This window comes from Molothrus aeneus, chromosome 14, assembly GCF_037042795.1.
Source record: "Molothrus aeneus isolate 106 chromosome 14, BPBGC_Maene_1.0, whole genome shotgun sequence".
In the NCBI taxonomy this organism is placed as follows: Eukaryota; Metazoa; Chordata; class Aves; order Passeriformes; family Icteridae; genus Molothrus; species Molothrus aeneus.
The window spans coordinates 14,275,035-14,291,760 of NC_089659.1; the positions used below are offsets into that span (position 1 = coordinate 14,275,035).

General features: G+C 53.1%; 1 protein-coding gene across 1 annotated transcript in view; it reads right to left on the minus strand.

The window, feature by feature from the left end:
• EFNB1 (ephrin B1) overlaps positions 1 to 11,921 on the minus strand; it is a 43,440-nt gene extending 31,519 nt beyond the window's left edge. The window contains exon 1 of the mRNA XM_066559635.1: positions 11,755 to 11,921. Within this exon, the coding sequence (XP_066415732.1) occupies positions 11,755 to 11,870 (116 nt within the window). The 5' untranslated portion in view covers positions 11,871 to 11,921. The remainder of the gene's footprint in view (positions 1 to 11,754) is intronic.
• Between the last annotated feature and the right edge of the window lie 4,805 nt (positions 11,922 to 16,726).

Consider the following 16,726-nt stretch of genomic DNA (forward strand, 5'->3'; position numbering starts at 1 on the left):
CAGATGCCAAAAATGCCGTGTTTATGGCACAAGGGGAGGCAGGATCCGGGAGAGCCGCCTGCTGTGCACAATGCAGCCGGTGCTGCCAATTCCAGGGCACATCCCAGTCCCTCAGCACTCGGCACTCCTCCTGCAGCCCCAGCTCAGGGGCTGGCAGAACTGGGAGAGCCCCTGCGAGCCAACCTGCTCCCACAGCCACACAGGATCACAGTGGCCACCAGAAGCTCGGGTGACATCAGGAGTCGTTGCGTTCCGAGCTGTCTGACACTGCTCCAGCCAGCTCTGTTTTTTGGGATGACTCCCTGGTTTCGCTCACTGGAGCTGGCAGGACGCTGGAACACACACAGCCCCGGAGACAAGGGGAGGCAGCATCTGGAAGCAATTATCCCAGCACTCTTGTATCTGTCACCCACTCCTTTTGTAAGGAACCATGCCCAGTATCAGCAATCTCTCTGTCATAAACCAGGAAAGGGATTTTATCCCTCACCCCAACGAGGCAGTGGAGACTTTCCCGATGGAGAGCAGGGAGGGCAAGGTTCCTCCTGCCAGGTCACAGGAGAACTGGGCACAGCAGGGACCTGTATGCACCTTCAGGAAGAAGCCCACTCAGATAAGGACAACAACAATTTGTCTCTTTTGCCTATGCCCTGGTATGATGCTGCAGCACTTTCAACACTGTACTTCTGAGTTTGATGCCCCAAAAAACCTCCGTTTTACAGGCATGGATTAACTTCTGGGAGCTCTGTGGGATGGTCCCCATGCCTCCAACGCACCCCGTGCAATTTCATCCCCAAACCATGTGCTCCATCCTAAACCAACACGCCTCCAGCCTCAAACCATGTGTTTCCATCCTCAACCCACGTGCCTCCATCCTCAAAGAGGAAAAACAAGGAGGAACAGGCCTTGTCTAGGAGAGCAGGAGCCAGGAGGATCCCACAACCCTTCCCCAGCACCCTGAACACCCCCTCCCCAGGCTAGATAGTCCCTGCATTCTCCCTGGCATTGTCCTCATCCCACACTATGCTCAGGGACAACGTATAGATTGCACCCCAAAAGGAAAACCCAGCCACCAAAGGCTGGCTGATGGGCACCAGGCCTTTTTCAGCTGGCTGACACATCCAGAAAATCCCCAGCACCTCAAACAAGGGCACCCCTGCCCACCTTTCCGAGCCCACAAGCTCCACACACAGCAGAGGGAGGTGGCTCATGAAGACTTTCGTGCCTCTCTTGGATGTTATGAAACGAGGCAGGGAGCATGAAACTGCCTGCCGTGGGTGGGAGCACCCAGGGCTATATGGAGAGCCCGGAGGATTCCTCCGTGGTCTGGGAAAGCACGTGGCTCCCCCACCCCGCACACACCCTCGCAGGGTGGGTTTTTCTTCTGGAGAGACTGGGTGAACACAAATAGCCAGCACAGCCCCACATGAAGGGGGTAATTAGGGAACAGCACCCAGGGCTCACCAAGTCAGAGCAGAGATCAAAAGCAGAATTGAGCATTAAACCTCACCAGGATCGGGAGCTGCTCCTGGGAATGGACTCCTATAGGACACCCCCCAACAATCCCTGCATCCCAGAACCACTCACTGCAGGTAGGGAATGCCAAGCCAAGGCAACACAAGCAGGCTTTCCTCCATCCCCTACATCCAGCAAGTCTTCCTGTAGCTCGGGGAAATGAAATAAAAAGAAGGAAAACAGGAAAAAGCTCTTCTATTGCCATTAAATGAGCAGCAAGCATGAAGCTCAAAGGATGGAGCAGTGGGAGAGGGCTGGGGGTCCAGGAAGCACAAGGGACTCTCCTCTCCCGTTCCCCTCCCTCCACTGCTTTGCCAGGATGTTGCTGCCTCAATTATTTCAGTAATTAGTTGAGCGCAGGCACTGCTAATGGGGGGCAGGAGAAGGGGGGCACAAGGAAAGGGGGTTGCAGGAAAAAGGGGGCACAAACCAGCTGGGATGCACAGCCAGATCTCAGCCTCACAAAATTTCCATGAAAGAAGAATAATACAAATCTTAAACCCAAACACAGCTGAAGGGGAAATTCCACTGCTTCCAGCCCTTCACACCTCCAAGCGCCTTCCTGAAACCCCAATCCAGCCAGGCCTCCTTGGCCCAGTGAGAGGGAAGGGGGCTGTGCACCCCCAATGGCACTGGGACAGCCTTTCCCACCTCCTGGGGAAGCATCTCTTTCTCCTCCTCCTCCTCCTCCTCACATGCTGCGAAGGAAGCTGGGAACAATGGGATGCACCAGTGCCAGCTCCAGCAGGGGTGGACACTCATGGACCACCCACTTGACTGCCCAGGGACAAGGGACAGGCTGGGAGGAACAGCCTGGAGCAGAGGGCACAGGCAGCTGCCAAGACACCCTCCCCTTGCTTGGTGCGAGGGGCAGCTCCCTGTCCTGGTGACATGGGGGGACACGAGAGGGACACAGGGAATTCAGCAACTGCAGGCTGTGGTCACTGAGGGAGGGGCTTCCCCATGTTCCCCCACCCCAGCTCTTCCCATAGGAGAGGGGCTGCTGGCTGAGCCATGGGCCAGACCTTCCCTTACAAAAATAACACTTCATCTTTTTTTTTTTTTTTAATTTCTTCTTTTGAAATAATTGACTAATTGGCTGAGCCCCAGGTCCATGCTGGGAGTGGATCCCAGGTCTGCTCTTGCATAAAGCATTTATTAAAGACATCACAGGAGGACAGGAGAGGAGAGGAGGGGGGCCAGGCAGAGCCCGGCAGGCCGGGGCGGTGCCCAGAGCACGCTGGAAATTTCCCATCGCACCCAGAGGGAGGAAGCCCAAAAATTAATCCTGATCATCCCCCGCAGCACAGCTCTGCCCTGAGCAGGGCCTGACTCAGCCGGGATGGGCATCACCCAGGGCGGGCAGCACCCAGGATAGGCAGCACCCAGGGAGGGCACCCCAGTCCCAGCACCCTCAGAGCAGGGCTGCGAGTACGTGAAAGGGAGAGGGTCCCCCTCCTCTCCTCCCTTTAATCCCCAGCCCCAAAGCAGAGCCCTTTCAGGGGAAAGTGTAATGCAATACCTGGAAAATTTCTCCCACCCGTTCTCCGCTGTCGGCTGCCAAATTTAAAACATATTTGCTGCCTGGCCTTGAAGAAACGTAACCTGCTGCCCAATTCCAACACGTTCATTCTTTGGGGGGCAAGGAAAAAATTCACAGAGCCGCTGGTGGCTCCTCTGCTTACACCCCACAGCCCTCGGGGCTGGGAGCTGCCAAAAAGCTGCTTGGGAGCCTCTGCCAGCACACACCGGAACGCCAGGAAAGAACAGGAGGGAGGGAGCCCTTGCACAGCAAGAGGTTTTTGAGTCAATGTCCACGAGCCCTGAGAACCAGCTGAGGGTGCCACCAGACAAAAGCCCTTGGAATATGCAACATTCAGGGTAGTACAAAACTCTGGAGCATGGGGAATAGGCAGGGATTTGCAGGGACAGGATCCCCACTCTGAAGTGGAGCCACCCCATCTCCCCTCACAAGTGGAGAACTGAGGAAGCAGGTGGATGCACACGCAGCCCCATCCCTCATCCCACCACCCCAGCTCCTCACCAGGAGGAATTTTCTGAAACCAGGGTTTCAAGGGGAGGCTGGAGCAGTGGGAAGGGGCTGGGGGAGGGCACAATGTGTTTAGCAGACTGAGCGATCCGACAGGGCCCATTAAAGGAAACAATTTGTAATACAATAATTATTATGTCGTTTCTCTGGCCTCTTTCCTAAGCCTCCTTTTAAACAGTTTGAGGCTTGAGGGGCCTCTAGAAAGCAGAAATCTGTGGGGCTGAGGGTGCTCCAACGTCTACATGTGCCAGAATGAGGAAGATGGGATGGACATATGGAACAGACACTCGCTTGAAGCTCTCCACGCAAAGGGAGCTCATCCTGGTTTGCTCACAATCCTTGAGGAACACAGGGAACAAAGAGGAACTGCTGCTCCCCAATTGCAGGGGATCATCAGCAGATAAGGGTTCTCTCTGGGAACACCACTGGATGTAGATCCATGCTTGCTCCAACCTGGAGTGAGGCCGGGCCCCACGGCCACTCCAGCTCGGCTTTTCTGCTCTGAAGTTCTCGGCCACACATCTGAAGAAAGCGGCAGTAGCGAACAACAGAGCGAGAGCAAGCAACACAAATCCCTGGGATAATGAGCCCGGAGGAGGGAGACGGTGGGCTCTGTCTGAGGAGGGAGCAGTGCTTTTATTGGAGAGGCCTAAAAGGGCTATAAATCCTCAGATTCAAAGGCGAACTCAAGCTCTTTCAAGTCGGAGGAAGGCCTGGGATGTGTCAGCTGGGAGGACTAACCACGCCGCGTCCCCTGCTGAAGTGGCCTCTTCAGCAAAGCCGCGGAGCAGCCCGGGATATTACACCCAGATCCTTTCCATATGCTCCCGGCCGGCCGCAGGCAAGGCACGACGGCATCCCTGCCGGCACCGGGAGCCACCCGACCCCCGCACAGAAACACCGCCCACCCTGCCTTAACGGGGGTGCCTCTGTGCCCCTTCCAAACCCCACGGAGGATTTGCCCCCCGAAATCCCAGTGGGAGTAGGGGGCTGCGTCCCTCCCTCTCGCGTTTGGCTGCGATACTACAGCAAGCCCAGACAAAGAGCGCGGAGCCCAGCACCAGCACATCCCTGCATCCCTCCACATCCCGAGGCTGCCAGCCCTGCCTGCCAACCCGCACACCAGGCCATGCTCCCGCGTTTCAGAAATCCATTAAAAGGGAAAAATCGGTGGCAAAGAGGAGACGGCGCCGAACCTCAGCCCTGTGCGAGCAACCGCAGACACTGCCCAGCCTAATGAGAAGGAAAACATGGACACATTCTGGGATCAATGGGAGTGGTGTAAGGGGGTTTATAGCTCATAAGCCATGAAAAGGCACTTTGCTTTTCCCAAAGTATCTATTCAGAAGAGGTGGAATGGCAAAAGCCAGGCAGTGCAGCTGGTACACAGGGCTGGGCTCATCCTGGTAGGATGCCAGGGGTAAGGAAAGGGATTGCTGGGAAGTGGGATGTTCATGTCCTTTCACCAGCAGTGACACAAGCCTGGGTGCCACCAAAACCAGCCAGGACCCCCAACTAGGGAGGGCACCCACTCCAGGGCTTTGAACTTCCCAAACTCTGACCTGAAGGTGCTGGGACAGAAGGAGCTGGGACAACTTGTGCAGTGAATCCCAAGTATCCCAGCCTGGCACCTCCACGCTGGCACTAGCAAGGGCCAATCCCTGTTAAACCAGGTGACTTCAGTCTTCTCACCACAGCCCAGCCCCAGCAGACATGACACATGTGGATCTCTGTGCAGGCATATCACCACAGAGGGATAGAGCCTTTGAAAAACACCAAGAGGAGCTCATGGCTGGACACCAACCAAATCCCCGGCTCTGCCCTCACAAAGCCCCCCCTGGAAAAGCCGGGTCCCATGGCCTCAGAAAGGGCAAGCAGCCCACCTGGGAAGGGCCGGCTGTGGGTAGGAAAAGGTTATTCCCGAGCAGGCAAGCCAGAGTTATAAATAGCTGGCATTTTTGAAGTGCAGCTGCTCAGCTCAGCTCAGCTCGGCCGGGGCAGCACTGCCACGCCGGCACCTGAGCCGGCTCGGATCCCGCCCGGGGGCTCCGGCAGGGAGAGCTCACAGAGAAGCCACTGCTCACTGCAACACCACGAGGAACCCCCCAAACCTGTCCCCTCATCCTCCAGGGGGGAGGGACTGGAGGCCCCCGAGCTGCGCTCCAGAGACCGCCCGCAGCCTCCGCTCCAGCTCCAGCAGAACCTGCTCCACGGAAGGGCAGGGGCCAGGAAAACCCCACTGTGTACAAATCCAGCCTCACCGAGCAGGACGTTTAGCCCTGGCTTGTCCGACTCCTCTGGGACCAAGCCTGGACAGGCTGGGGGAGCCAGGAGTGCCAGGACTCCAAGGCTCAGCCGTGAGCAGAGCACTGGGGCTCCAACCAGGGATGGGATCCTGAGACTCCATGAGCCCAGCACCACTGCTCCAATCACAGACAGGATCCCAAGGCTCCAGCACAGCCATGAGCTGAGCTCTGATGCTCCAACTGGAGATGCAATCCAGAGGTTCCAGCACAGCCCTGAGCAGATCAGCAGGGTTCAACAACAGATGGGACCCCAAAGCTCTGAGCTGGTGATCAAGCAAGAGAAAACCCACAAGGGGCAAGAAAACCCTTCCCAAAGGATGCCAGGACTGCACCAACCCTCTCCACAAGCAGGACGACCAGCACCACCATCCCTCCTGCTCTCCAGAGCAGGATTCTCTGCCACACCACCCGACCCAGAACAAGGGATGGGAAGGGGAAAAGCATTGAGAAACAGCAGCAAGGAGCTGGGCTCTCCCTCAGCCCTGCACAACAAAAGCCCCACAGCCCGGCCGTGCATTCCTGCCCAGATGTGACGCCGCGATAGCGCCGAGCGAGTCCTGCTCCTGCTCCCTGATCCCAGCAATCATTAATTAGAGACAGAACGGAATCAGCTTTGTTTCTCCCCACCCTATTCCAGCTGCCAGACTCCAAGTAGCATGTGCTACTGATAGCTCCAAGATGTTTTCCCACCGGAGTCCAGCGCTCCTTGGAGCAGACAGGCTCCCCGGCAGCACGGCCACTGCTGTGCCAAGGACAGGGTGCCCCTGCAACAGGGGCAGCGAGCACAAAGCTATGGAAGAGCTGGGGGGAAGCTGGGACATACAAATCCTACAGGGAAACAAGGGATCATCCCCACTGCTAAGCCTCTGGTTTACAGGGGACAATCCAAAAAGCTCCTGAAGGACGTCATGCAAGGGAGTACTCGTACACTCCAGCTCTTTGTGACACCCATGATCTCTAAAAACATGGACAGGGCTTGGGGGGACCCCTGAGCACACAGCAAAGCTGTTTGGGGGAACCCACTGAACACCTCGTGAAGCTGCTCAGAAGGACACCCAGCCCAGCTGACCACACCACTGAGGGCACAGGCACATCCCGCCCTGCCACATCCAGCCTGTTTGGGATGAGGATTCAAGGGAACAGCTTAGACCCCAAAGCAACACAGCAGCTCAGGTGCAGTGGAGGAAAGCAGCCCCTGCCAGCCCTTCCCAGGCAGAACTGGCATGGAAGCCCCATCCAGCCCCACTGCCAGGCAGATCCAAGGAGCTGCAGCAGCTGTTTTGCTCCGGAGAAAGCTCCGGCTCCTTTTACAATCAATCAGCCACCCCATCACGGCTCTTTTTTTCTTTTAAAGGAAGCAGTTAAATCCATTTTATGGAATCCAGCGGTATTTACTCTGCTACTGCAAGAGCCGCAGCCCTGCCTTCCCTTTTTTTTAATTTAAGTTAATGAAGTCATTCCCAAACGACCCGCAAGGAGCCCTGGGTGCTCCTTTCCCCCGGCACAGGGAGAACGCCTCCGGTGAAACGTGGGCTGGGCACAGGGGGTTCTGCCTTGTGGGGAGCAGGAGCTGGGAGGGCTCCCAAAGGCCTGGCACCCAGCAAAGGGTTCCCCCCCCTTCCAAAGGGAAACTCCAACTGGAAAGCAAGCTGTCCAGGCTTGCTTTGCCCAAGCCAGCCATCGGAGATGAAGCAAAGCCCTGGAAAGGCCAGGGTGCACATAGGGGCCGTGGGATTCTTGATGGGAAAACAGAATCAAAAATCCTGGAATGGTTTGGGAAGGGACCTTAAAGCCCATCCAGGCCCACTCCCTGCCATGGGCAGCAACACCTTCCACTAGCCCAGGTTGGCCCAAGCCCCATCCAAGCTGGCCTTGGACAATTCCAGGGCTGGGGCAGCCACCACAGCTTCTCTGGGCAACCTGCGCCAGGGCCTCCCCACCCTCACAGCCAAGCATTTCTTCCCAATATCCAACCTAAACTTCCCATCTTTTTAGTTTAAAATCGTTCTCCACCTCTCAGCCTCAGGAAGGGGGAGTGTCCACAAGTCAGAAACGACTTTTAATTAAAAATAAGCAGCGAGTTTTCCCTATTGCCTAAATCCTGACATTGCGAAGCGCCTCCCGCGCCCACGGCTCCCGTAATTCCATTCCATCTGCTCTGACAAGTGCGAGCCCCCTGCTCCACAGCTCCAGGCCAGCCTTTCCCCTCGGAAACAGCCTTCCCACAAGCACTTTGTCCCTCGTAAAACGGCATTAAAAGAGGCAAAGATCTGCCAGGCTTCAACCCCAGCGCTGACAGAATTCCATGGGACACCATCATGTCATTAAAGGCAGAATAAAAATACCACGAAGGATTAGACTTTTGTCTGGGTTTTTTTTCCCTCTTTCCCTCACCTTTTTTTTTTCTTAAATAAATGCATTTATTTGGTTTTTAACAAGTTTGGAACTGAGCAAAACTTTCTGGAAGGGGAAGAGGGAAAAGCAGAGGCGAAAGGAGGCGTTCTCCGGAGCGGCGTGGATGATGTGTCCCATTTCCCCCACCTCCTTATTGAAATACTTTCTGGGGAGGCAAATTCCAGCCTGAAATGAATTTTCCAAACCATATTTTATTAGGAATGTTTCCCTTTAACGGCCGGTACAGGAGCCCACCAGGGTCAATATTTCTCCCAAATTACAGCCGAGGGAGTTGAGAAAGGATTTAGCCAGAATTCCTCTGGCAATTCCCGGCTGTCCAAGGACAGCACGCTCCCACTGCCCCCCGGCTGCACAGCAAAGGGGCGAGTAAATCCCAGAAGCACTTTCCCCAAAGCCCCCCTTGGACATGATGGAATAAATTAAAGCCATATTGCCTCTCCAAGCCCCCTTCCAAAGGGCTCTGCAGGCATCCCAGGGAAAGCTCACTCAGAGGGTGAGCTCATCCCAAGCACAGGTTTGAGACAATTATCACTTTTTCCAACAAAACCGTTCCTAGGCCTATTTTTTTCTCTTTCAAGACCCAGCATCCTCACAGTGGGAAGTGGGTGATGATTTCACCGCTGGCTTTGGGACACACACCCAGGAGCCGACCTGGGCTTCCCAATGCAGGACAGAGCTTAAGCCTGACTTAACTCGATTAGGAAATCATTCCATCTATTGGATGTGTTATCAGCATCCCTCTGATAACACCAGGAGCCCCAGACTCGCTGGTGGAGAGGGAGCCCACAGCTCCTAGCTGCCCAGAAAGGGCAGGAAAATATTTTCCTTATTTACAGCAATCGCGCTGAGGCTGGCCGGGCCCGGAGCGCCACGCTTGCTCCTTGGATTCATTGGAAAATTCCACTTAGCTATGTTATTTTTAAAGGCTTTAGCTCTCTTTACTCTAAAAACAAGAGTTAAAGCTCAGCAGAATGGGATGGGGGCTGGCACAGCCCCGGCGTTGCCCCAGGAAGGGGCTTGGAAGCCCAAGTACAGTGGCGAAGGGTTTTTATGGATCTATCTGGAAGATAATCCCAATCCAACCAAGAGCATGAGTTCTCCTCCAGCTGGAGCCGGACTTTGCCCAGCACAATCCCCAGACTGGTTTCCTCAGCTGGGTTTGCTGGGAGCGGCCGTGAGGAGGCTCTGCCCGATGCCACGCAGCCGGCAAAGCTCGGAGCTGGGAAAGAAAGCGACGGATCCCAAAGACGGATCCCGGACACGAGGATCCGGGGCTGCTCCACAGGGGCACGGACTGGAGGGATCTGAGTGGGATCACGGCCAGGCCCCGAAAGTCCCCACTGAGGCAAAACACTTCCATGGGTTTTGCCTGTGCATGTGCCGGCAGAGCCATTTCTGGGTGGAAACGCCGACATTCGGGCGCTTCTCACTCTCTCCTGCCCCTGTGGGGATACAGGGATGGGGAAGCACCCACAGGAGCAGCCCCACACGGGATGGCACATTCCCAGAAAGCTGGGTCCAGGGCAAACAACCTCTGAGCTCCAAATCCACGGACAACCGAGAGCAGACAACCCCCAAACCCCGAATTCCCAGAGAATGGAGAGTGGGAAAGCACTGAGCTCCAAAGCGGGGTGGAACTGAGGGTGGCAAAGCACCAAGCTCCAAACTGGGGGAGGAAAGGCAACAGCTCCAAACTGGGGAGAACTGGGGGTGCAAAAGCACCGAGCTCCAAACTGGAGGAGATCTGAGGGCAGACAAACAAGATCTGAATTTGGGGAGAACAGAGAGTGGGCAACCAACGAGCTCCAAACTGGGAGAAAACTGGAAGCAGACAAATTCAGATCTCTCAGCTGGGGGAAACCAAGGGTGGACAACTCCAACCCCTGAATTCAGGGGGAACTGAGAGTGGGCAACCACTGAGAGCCAAACTGGGGGAAAACCAAACCTGGACAACCTCTGAGCTCTGAACTAGGCGTGAACCAAAGGCAGAAACTGCTGAGCCCCAAAAACTGGGAACAGAAAACCACCAAGCTCCCAGCTTGGGAAAATGAAGGAACCCCTCAAGTTCTCTCTGGGCACCCCATCCCCAAGGCCACCACTCCAGGGCTCAGGGGGAAGTCTTGGATTGTCACCCCTGTGCCAGCCAATGGCCACGGCCTCCTCCCAGCTTCCCAGTCCTCAGTAGCTTAAGGAAAACCAGGGAAAAGGAAGGGAAGAGGGGTGACATGGCATCCTCCAGCACCAAGCCGGAGTCGCCTCCACCTCCAGCTGCCTTTTCCCCCAAATAAAAACTCTATTTTCTGGAAGCAATTTGCCTGCCCCTCACCAAGCTCACGAATCCAGCGGGGCAATTCCTGAGGAAAAAGGCTCTCTCTGCTCCCAGCCAAGTGACACAACTCCCAAAGAAAGGAAAGGAAAAACACACCGAGGAGAACGAAGTGACGGAGCCGCCGTCCCGGCACTTCCAGAGCTGGGAACACGCAAAGTGTGCCTGCAAAGTTCCTTTTTCCCCACCGAGAAACCAAGCAAATAAACATTTGGTTGGAATACGTGTCCAGGCAGGAAGGTTGTCCAAATTGTTTCAGTTCTTTCCAACCCTCAAAAACTCTTTGGATTATTTTTGGGTTATTTTTTACCTTGAGAAGTGTGGTGGGGAAAAAAAAAATACCAGCAGGCTAAAAGCAGGATTTTTTTTGAAGGGAGAAAGGCGTAAGATAAATAAACATTCTATGATCTACAAGATAAAGCTGAGCAAGGGCCACTGACCCATCCTGACCACCAGCCCCGGCGTAGGGGCGACCAAACACCCCCCACTCCTCCTCCTCCTCGCCCTTCATATTGTTCCTGCACGGCAGCCACGTCCATATCCAGAGATGTATATAAAAATTTATAAGTTAATAGAATTTAGGTGGCTCTACAGGCGGAGCAGCCCCACCGCCCGCTTTGTTCGGACCCAGCCCGAGGTGGGGGCGGAACGAATCCCCTCGCTTTCCTCCGCGGCTGATTTCGGATGAGAAAACCCAGAAAAAATAATAACAATCATTTTAAAAAAGTAATAAATCCAAACGCTGGAGGGAAGCAGCGATCCGGGGGAGGAAAAAAAAAAAAAAAACGAGGCGTGAAAAAAGAAAAAAAAATTAAAAATCAAGAAACAAAACGTGGTTTTCAAAACCAAAAACGGATTTCAAGAGAGGAAAAGCTGCGAGAAGTAAAAACATAGTTAAAAACGGAGGGGAAAAAAGGGAAGGAGATTTTTGGTTTTTTGGTACGAAAAGCAGCGCGGCGCCGCGGGTCCGTCCTCAGCCGGGGGTCGCTCCGTCCGCTGCCCGCAGCCTCCAGGCGCGATTTTACCTTAAAAACCTGGCTGTTTCCATTAAATCCGCATCTAGAACGCGGTTTCGGTGCCTTTTTCCCCGCGGGGGGTGCGAGGCGCGTCCCTCCCGACCCCCCCCCTTCTCTCGCCGCACGTACTTGGGGTTCGCGGAGCTCCACGACACCGGCTCCAGGCTCTTGGCGAGCGGCGCGGCGAGGCGGCACAGGGCCAGCAGGACACCCAGCAGCCACCGCCCGCCGCGGGGCCGCGCCATCGTCCCTCGGCGGCGGGACGGGCCGGGCGTCAGGCGCCCATCACGCTCCGCCGCCGCCTCCTCCCGCTCCGCTCCCCACCCGCCGCCTCCGCCCGCCCCGCACCGACTGAGGCGCCGCCCGCCGCGGCAGCCGCTCTACCCCTCCGCGCAGGCAGCGGCGCGGACAGCCCGGACGGGCGGCCAATGGCTGAGCGGAGCGGGGGGGGCCTTGCGGGAGGGCACGCCCATTGTGGGTTCTTAAGGGGAGCGCGAAGGATTTTTACTTTTTTATTGCCCCCCCCGCTTGCCCGCCGTTGCTACCGGGTTACCGGGGGGACGTGAAGAGGCGACAGCGTTGGGGACCAGCTGGCAGAGCGCCGGTATGGGCGCAGCACCGGCCCGGCCCCATCCCCGCCGAGCCCGGCAGCCCCCTCGCTGCGCGCCGCGCTTGGCCTCGCCCTCCCGTTCAGCCGCGATCCTGCAGCGCCCCCCAGCGGACGCCGCCGGCCACGCCCGGAGCGGCGGCGGGACCGAAAAATTCCCAAAAATCCCGGGCTGGGAGGGGGTAAAGGCATTCCACCGCTTTGGGGCTGCTTTTCCAGCGGATTGGAGGCTATCTACATTTTTAATTTTAAAAAAAATTAATGAAGTTTTTCAAATTTTATTTTATTTTATTTTTTCCAGGGTTTTTGTTCTTTTTTTCTCATTTCTAAAAAAAGATTTTCCACTTCTTCAACCTTTTGGAGGGTTTCTGAAAGTTTAAAAAATACTTTTACTTTTTTCAAAGGGTATTGTAAAGATCTTTCAATATTTTGGGGCTTTTTTCAAAAGTTTTTTTTAAATATTTTACTTTTTTGGAATTTTTTGAGCATTTTTCAGTTTTTAATTTTTTTTTCTGTTTTTTAAAAGATTTCTCAATTCTTTTTACTTTTTTGAGGTTTTTTTAATCCATTTCTGACTTTTTTTACTTTGTTTAAAGATTTTTTTGAAACTTTTAGACATTTTTAAGTGTTTAAAAATATTCTTCCTTTTACCATTTTTTTTTTTAAATTTGGAGGAGTTTTCACTTTTTTACAGTTTTTAAGTTTTTTCCAATTTTTGATTCTTTAAACTTTTTAATGTAGCTTTCCAGTTTTCTGATTTTTTCTTTTTTAGTATTCTTAAGGTTTTGCTATTTTTTTCTTTTTAATTCTTTGAAGATTTTTCTTTCAAGGTTTTTACATTTTTTTAAGTCTCTTAAATCTTCTTGATTTAAATTTTTTTTCTTTGGTGTTTTTAGGTTATTTTTTTGGGGGGGGGGTAGGTTTGGGAGATTTGGGATGGTTTTCAGGAGGTTTTTTAGATTTTAAATGTTTTTCCAAATTTTCTTGATTTTTTAAGTCTTCTGAACTTTTTTTCAACTTTTTCATTTTTTTTTTCATTTCCAGAATTGTTTGGAGCTTTTCTTCCTTAATTTCTTTTTTCAACCTATTAAAAATTTCTTCTATTTTTGAGGATTTTGAGGTTCTTTTAAAATTTTATTTAAAATTGGGGTTTTATTTCTGTGGCAATTTTTTAATGCATTCTGGAATTTTTGGAGTTTTTGTAATTTTTGATGGTTTTTTATTTGGGCCATGAGGAGGGAGGAACCAAAATCCAGAATTAATTTGCTTCCTGTTAAGAAAATCTTTGGAGTCATTTCACTTTCTATTACAAGAGCAATAATAAACCCCTTTGGAGTTGGTTTAATTTCTATTAATAAAATAAAAACAAAATAAAATAAAACCCCTTCCTGAGTCTGTTCACTTTTTATTAAGGAAATTTTTAAAAAACCCTCAAGTCAGTTCCTTTCTGTAACAAAAATAAACCAACAAATTTTGGCATCACTTTCATTTGTGTTGAGAAAATTGAAAAACAAACAAAAAAGTCACTCTAGAGTACAAAAATAAACCAAGACCCCCCCGAGTCCCTTCGGTTTTCATTAAAATAATTCAAATTAAAGCTCAAAAATTAAAAAAAAAATGGCAGAGTCAGTTCTATTTCTATTGAGAAAATAATTTAAAAAATTATACAATCGGGGTCAAATTGGCTCCATATTACCAAAATTTATGAAAATTGGAGGGTTTAAGTGTGATTTTTCCATCTTTTCTGTGAAAACCCCAAGCTAGGGGTGGCACATGGGGTGTGGGGCTCCCTGGGCACAGGGAGCAGAGGGATTTGGGCTCTTGGAGCCATCCCGATCCAAAGGAGAGGGAAACACCTGAGGAATGAGAAAAACATCCAAAAATGTGATTTTTTTAATATTTTTGAGCACCTGGTTATGTCCTGGGAGAGGGGCCTTGGATCCCTGCTTGCTCCCTGCCCTCTCCCTACCTGTTCCCTGCCCATTCCTTCTTTCCCTGCCCATTCCCTGCCCTTTCCTTGCCCATTCCTTTCTTCCCTGCCCATTTCTGGCTCTCCCTGCCCATTTCCTGCCCATTTCCTTCTCTCCCTGCCCATTCCCTGTCCGTTCCGTGCCAGTTTCGTGCCCATTCCCTGCCCATTCCCTCTCTCCCTGCCCATTCCTTCTCCTCCTGCCCATTCCTTCTCCTCCTGCCCATTCCTTGCCCATTCCTTCTCTCCCTGCCCATTCCCGCTCTCCCTGCCCGTTCCCTGCCCGTTCCCTGCCCGTTCCCGGTTCCCTGCCCATTCCCGCTCTCCCTGCCCGTTCCCTGCCCCGTTCCCTGCTCGTTCCCGGTTCCCTGCCCCATTCCCTGCCCGTTCCCTGCCCGTTCCCTGCCCGTTCCCTGCTCGTTCCCCGTTCCCTGCTCGTTCCCGGTTCCCTGCCCCATTCCCTGCCCGTTCCCCGCCCGTTCCCGCTCTCCTGCCGCTCCATCCCCGCGCTGACAGCAGCCCCCGTTGCCATGGCGATGCCGCTCTCCCGGCTCCGGCTCAGGTGGGGCTCGGGAGCCCGGGAATCCTTTAGAAAGGAGGAGGAGGACGATCCCCAACCCCACCCCGGCCAGGAGGGCACAGGATCCCTCCAGGATCCCTTTGGGAACACTTTGGGATCAGACCCCGTGGGCTCACCCCAGTGGGGGATGTGGATCCTTGGGATGGGGGAAGGAGCAGGTGAGGCAGGCACAGCTGAGCCAGGCAGGAGCTTCCAAAGGTCACCTCTCCATGGAGAGTTCCACACCTGGCACAGCCACACCTGGCACACCAGGAAAATACGGGATTGCGGCCTCTGCCCTTCCTGGAATGTGCCAGGGACACCAAAGCAAACACTTCAAGGTGGGAGAGGCCCCATGGAACTGGAGCAGGGCTCACCCCGGGCAGTGGGACACCTTGGAGGGGTGGGAGAGTGGGAAAACTCCTTCCCAGCCCTCCTGGTGCTGTCCCAGCAGGAAACACCTGCCCAGGGAAGCAGAGCACCCGATTTTCCCACCCAGCCACGGGAAGGAATCAGTGGCAAACAACCAGGGCGATTCCTTGGATGGGTCAGGGATAAAAAAACCCAATAAATTAAATGGGAAATGGTTCCCTGCCTCAGGTGCACCCATGACACCGGGATCTGGGCTCCAGGTGGGAGAAGGAAGGGATCCAGTATCCTGGGGGGCTCTGAGCAGTTCCAGGGCACCACAAACCCCATCCATGCCCAAAATCCCAGGCACGGTGGATGATCCTTGTGCTTCCATAAGGAGTTACCGGGATTTCCACCTCCCTTCCCTTTTCCTGGGGCTGCCATGGACATTCCCATGTGGATGTCACGAGTTTTGGGGGACTCAGCTCCCCCACAGCTCCATCCTGGGGTGCTGCTCCAGGCTCCCATTCCATGAGGGATCCAAGAGCCACCCACAGACCTGGTGCTCCCCCAGAGTCCTCACCTGCAAATGGTGAGGGACAAGAAAGGACATTGTTCAATTCCCAAAGTCTTCACCTTTTTGGGGGCCCAGGAGCTGCCTCGTCCCCAATTCATGCCCCCTTCCCACAATTCCTGCTGTGCCCTTCCCACATCCTATGGATTCTGGACTCTTGGCTTCCCTCTCCTCTCTCTTCACCTTGAAACCTCATTAAAACATTTTGGGTATCATCTGGGCCATTTTTCCCCTACCTGCTCCATTCTAGAAGGACTGGATGGGTGACACCCGGCATCATTCCCAAAATTCCCGGCTCTCCCACCTCCCTCCCTGCTGGCAGAGTCTCTCCAAGCCCAATCAGCCCCTCATCAAGTGATGAGCTGCAGCCCAATGTATTCCACAGCCACTTCACATTTAAATTACCTGAGAAATTTCTGAGCTGAAAAAAAAAAAAAGAGAGAAATGGGATAAAACAGAGGGAAAGAAAAAAAAAAAAAAAAAAAAGAAAGAAAGAAAAAGATTCGGCTGAACACCAGGAAAAAGTGCTTAGTGCAGAAATCCAGGGGATGGTTCCCCCAGGAAAGCGCTGGAGTTATTTAAAACTCACCTAAATAAAACATCGGTGGGGAATAAACTTCTCTCATCCCACAGGCACCGTGGGACCAGGGAGATATTCCCCCTAAGTGTTTTTTAGGATGAAAGGGATGAGATCCCACCGGGCTGGCACGTGGATCCCCAACAGCCCGGCAGAGGCACAGCCCCTCTCCCTGGAAAGTGCTTTTCCAAGGAGCCCTGCAGAGATGGCACCAAAATTCGTGATTAACCCAAATTTCTATAAAACAAAAAGCAAAAACAGAACAAAAAAAAGAGACAACAACAACAACAAAACCACAACAAAAAACAAAACAAATGACAAAAACCTAACAAAAAACAAACCACCAAAAAACACCACAAAAACCAAACCAAACCAAAAAAAAGAAAAAACTTTTTTTTTTTTTTTTCTGGGATGCATGGAGACATCCAAAGAGCCTTGCACCCATGGAATACCAGCCAGCCAGG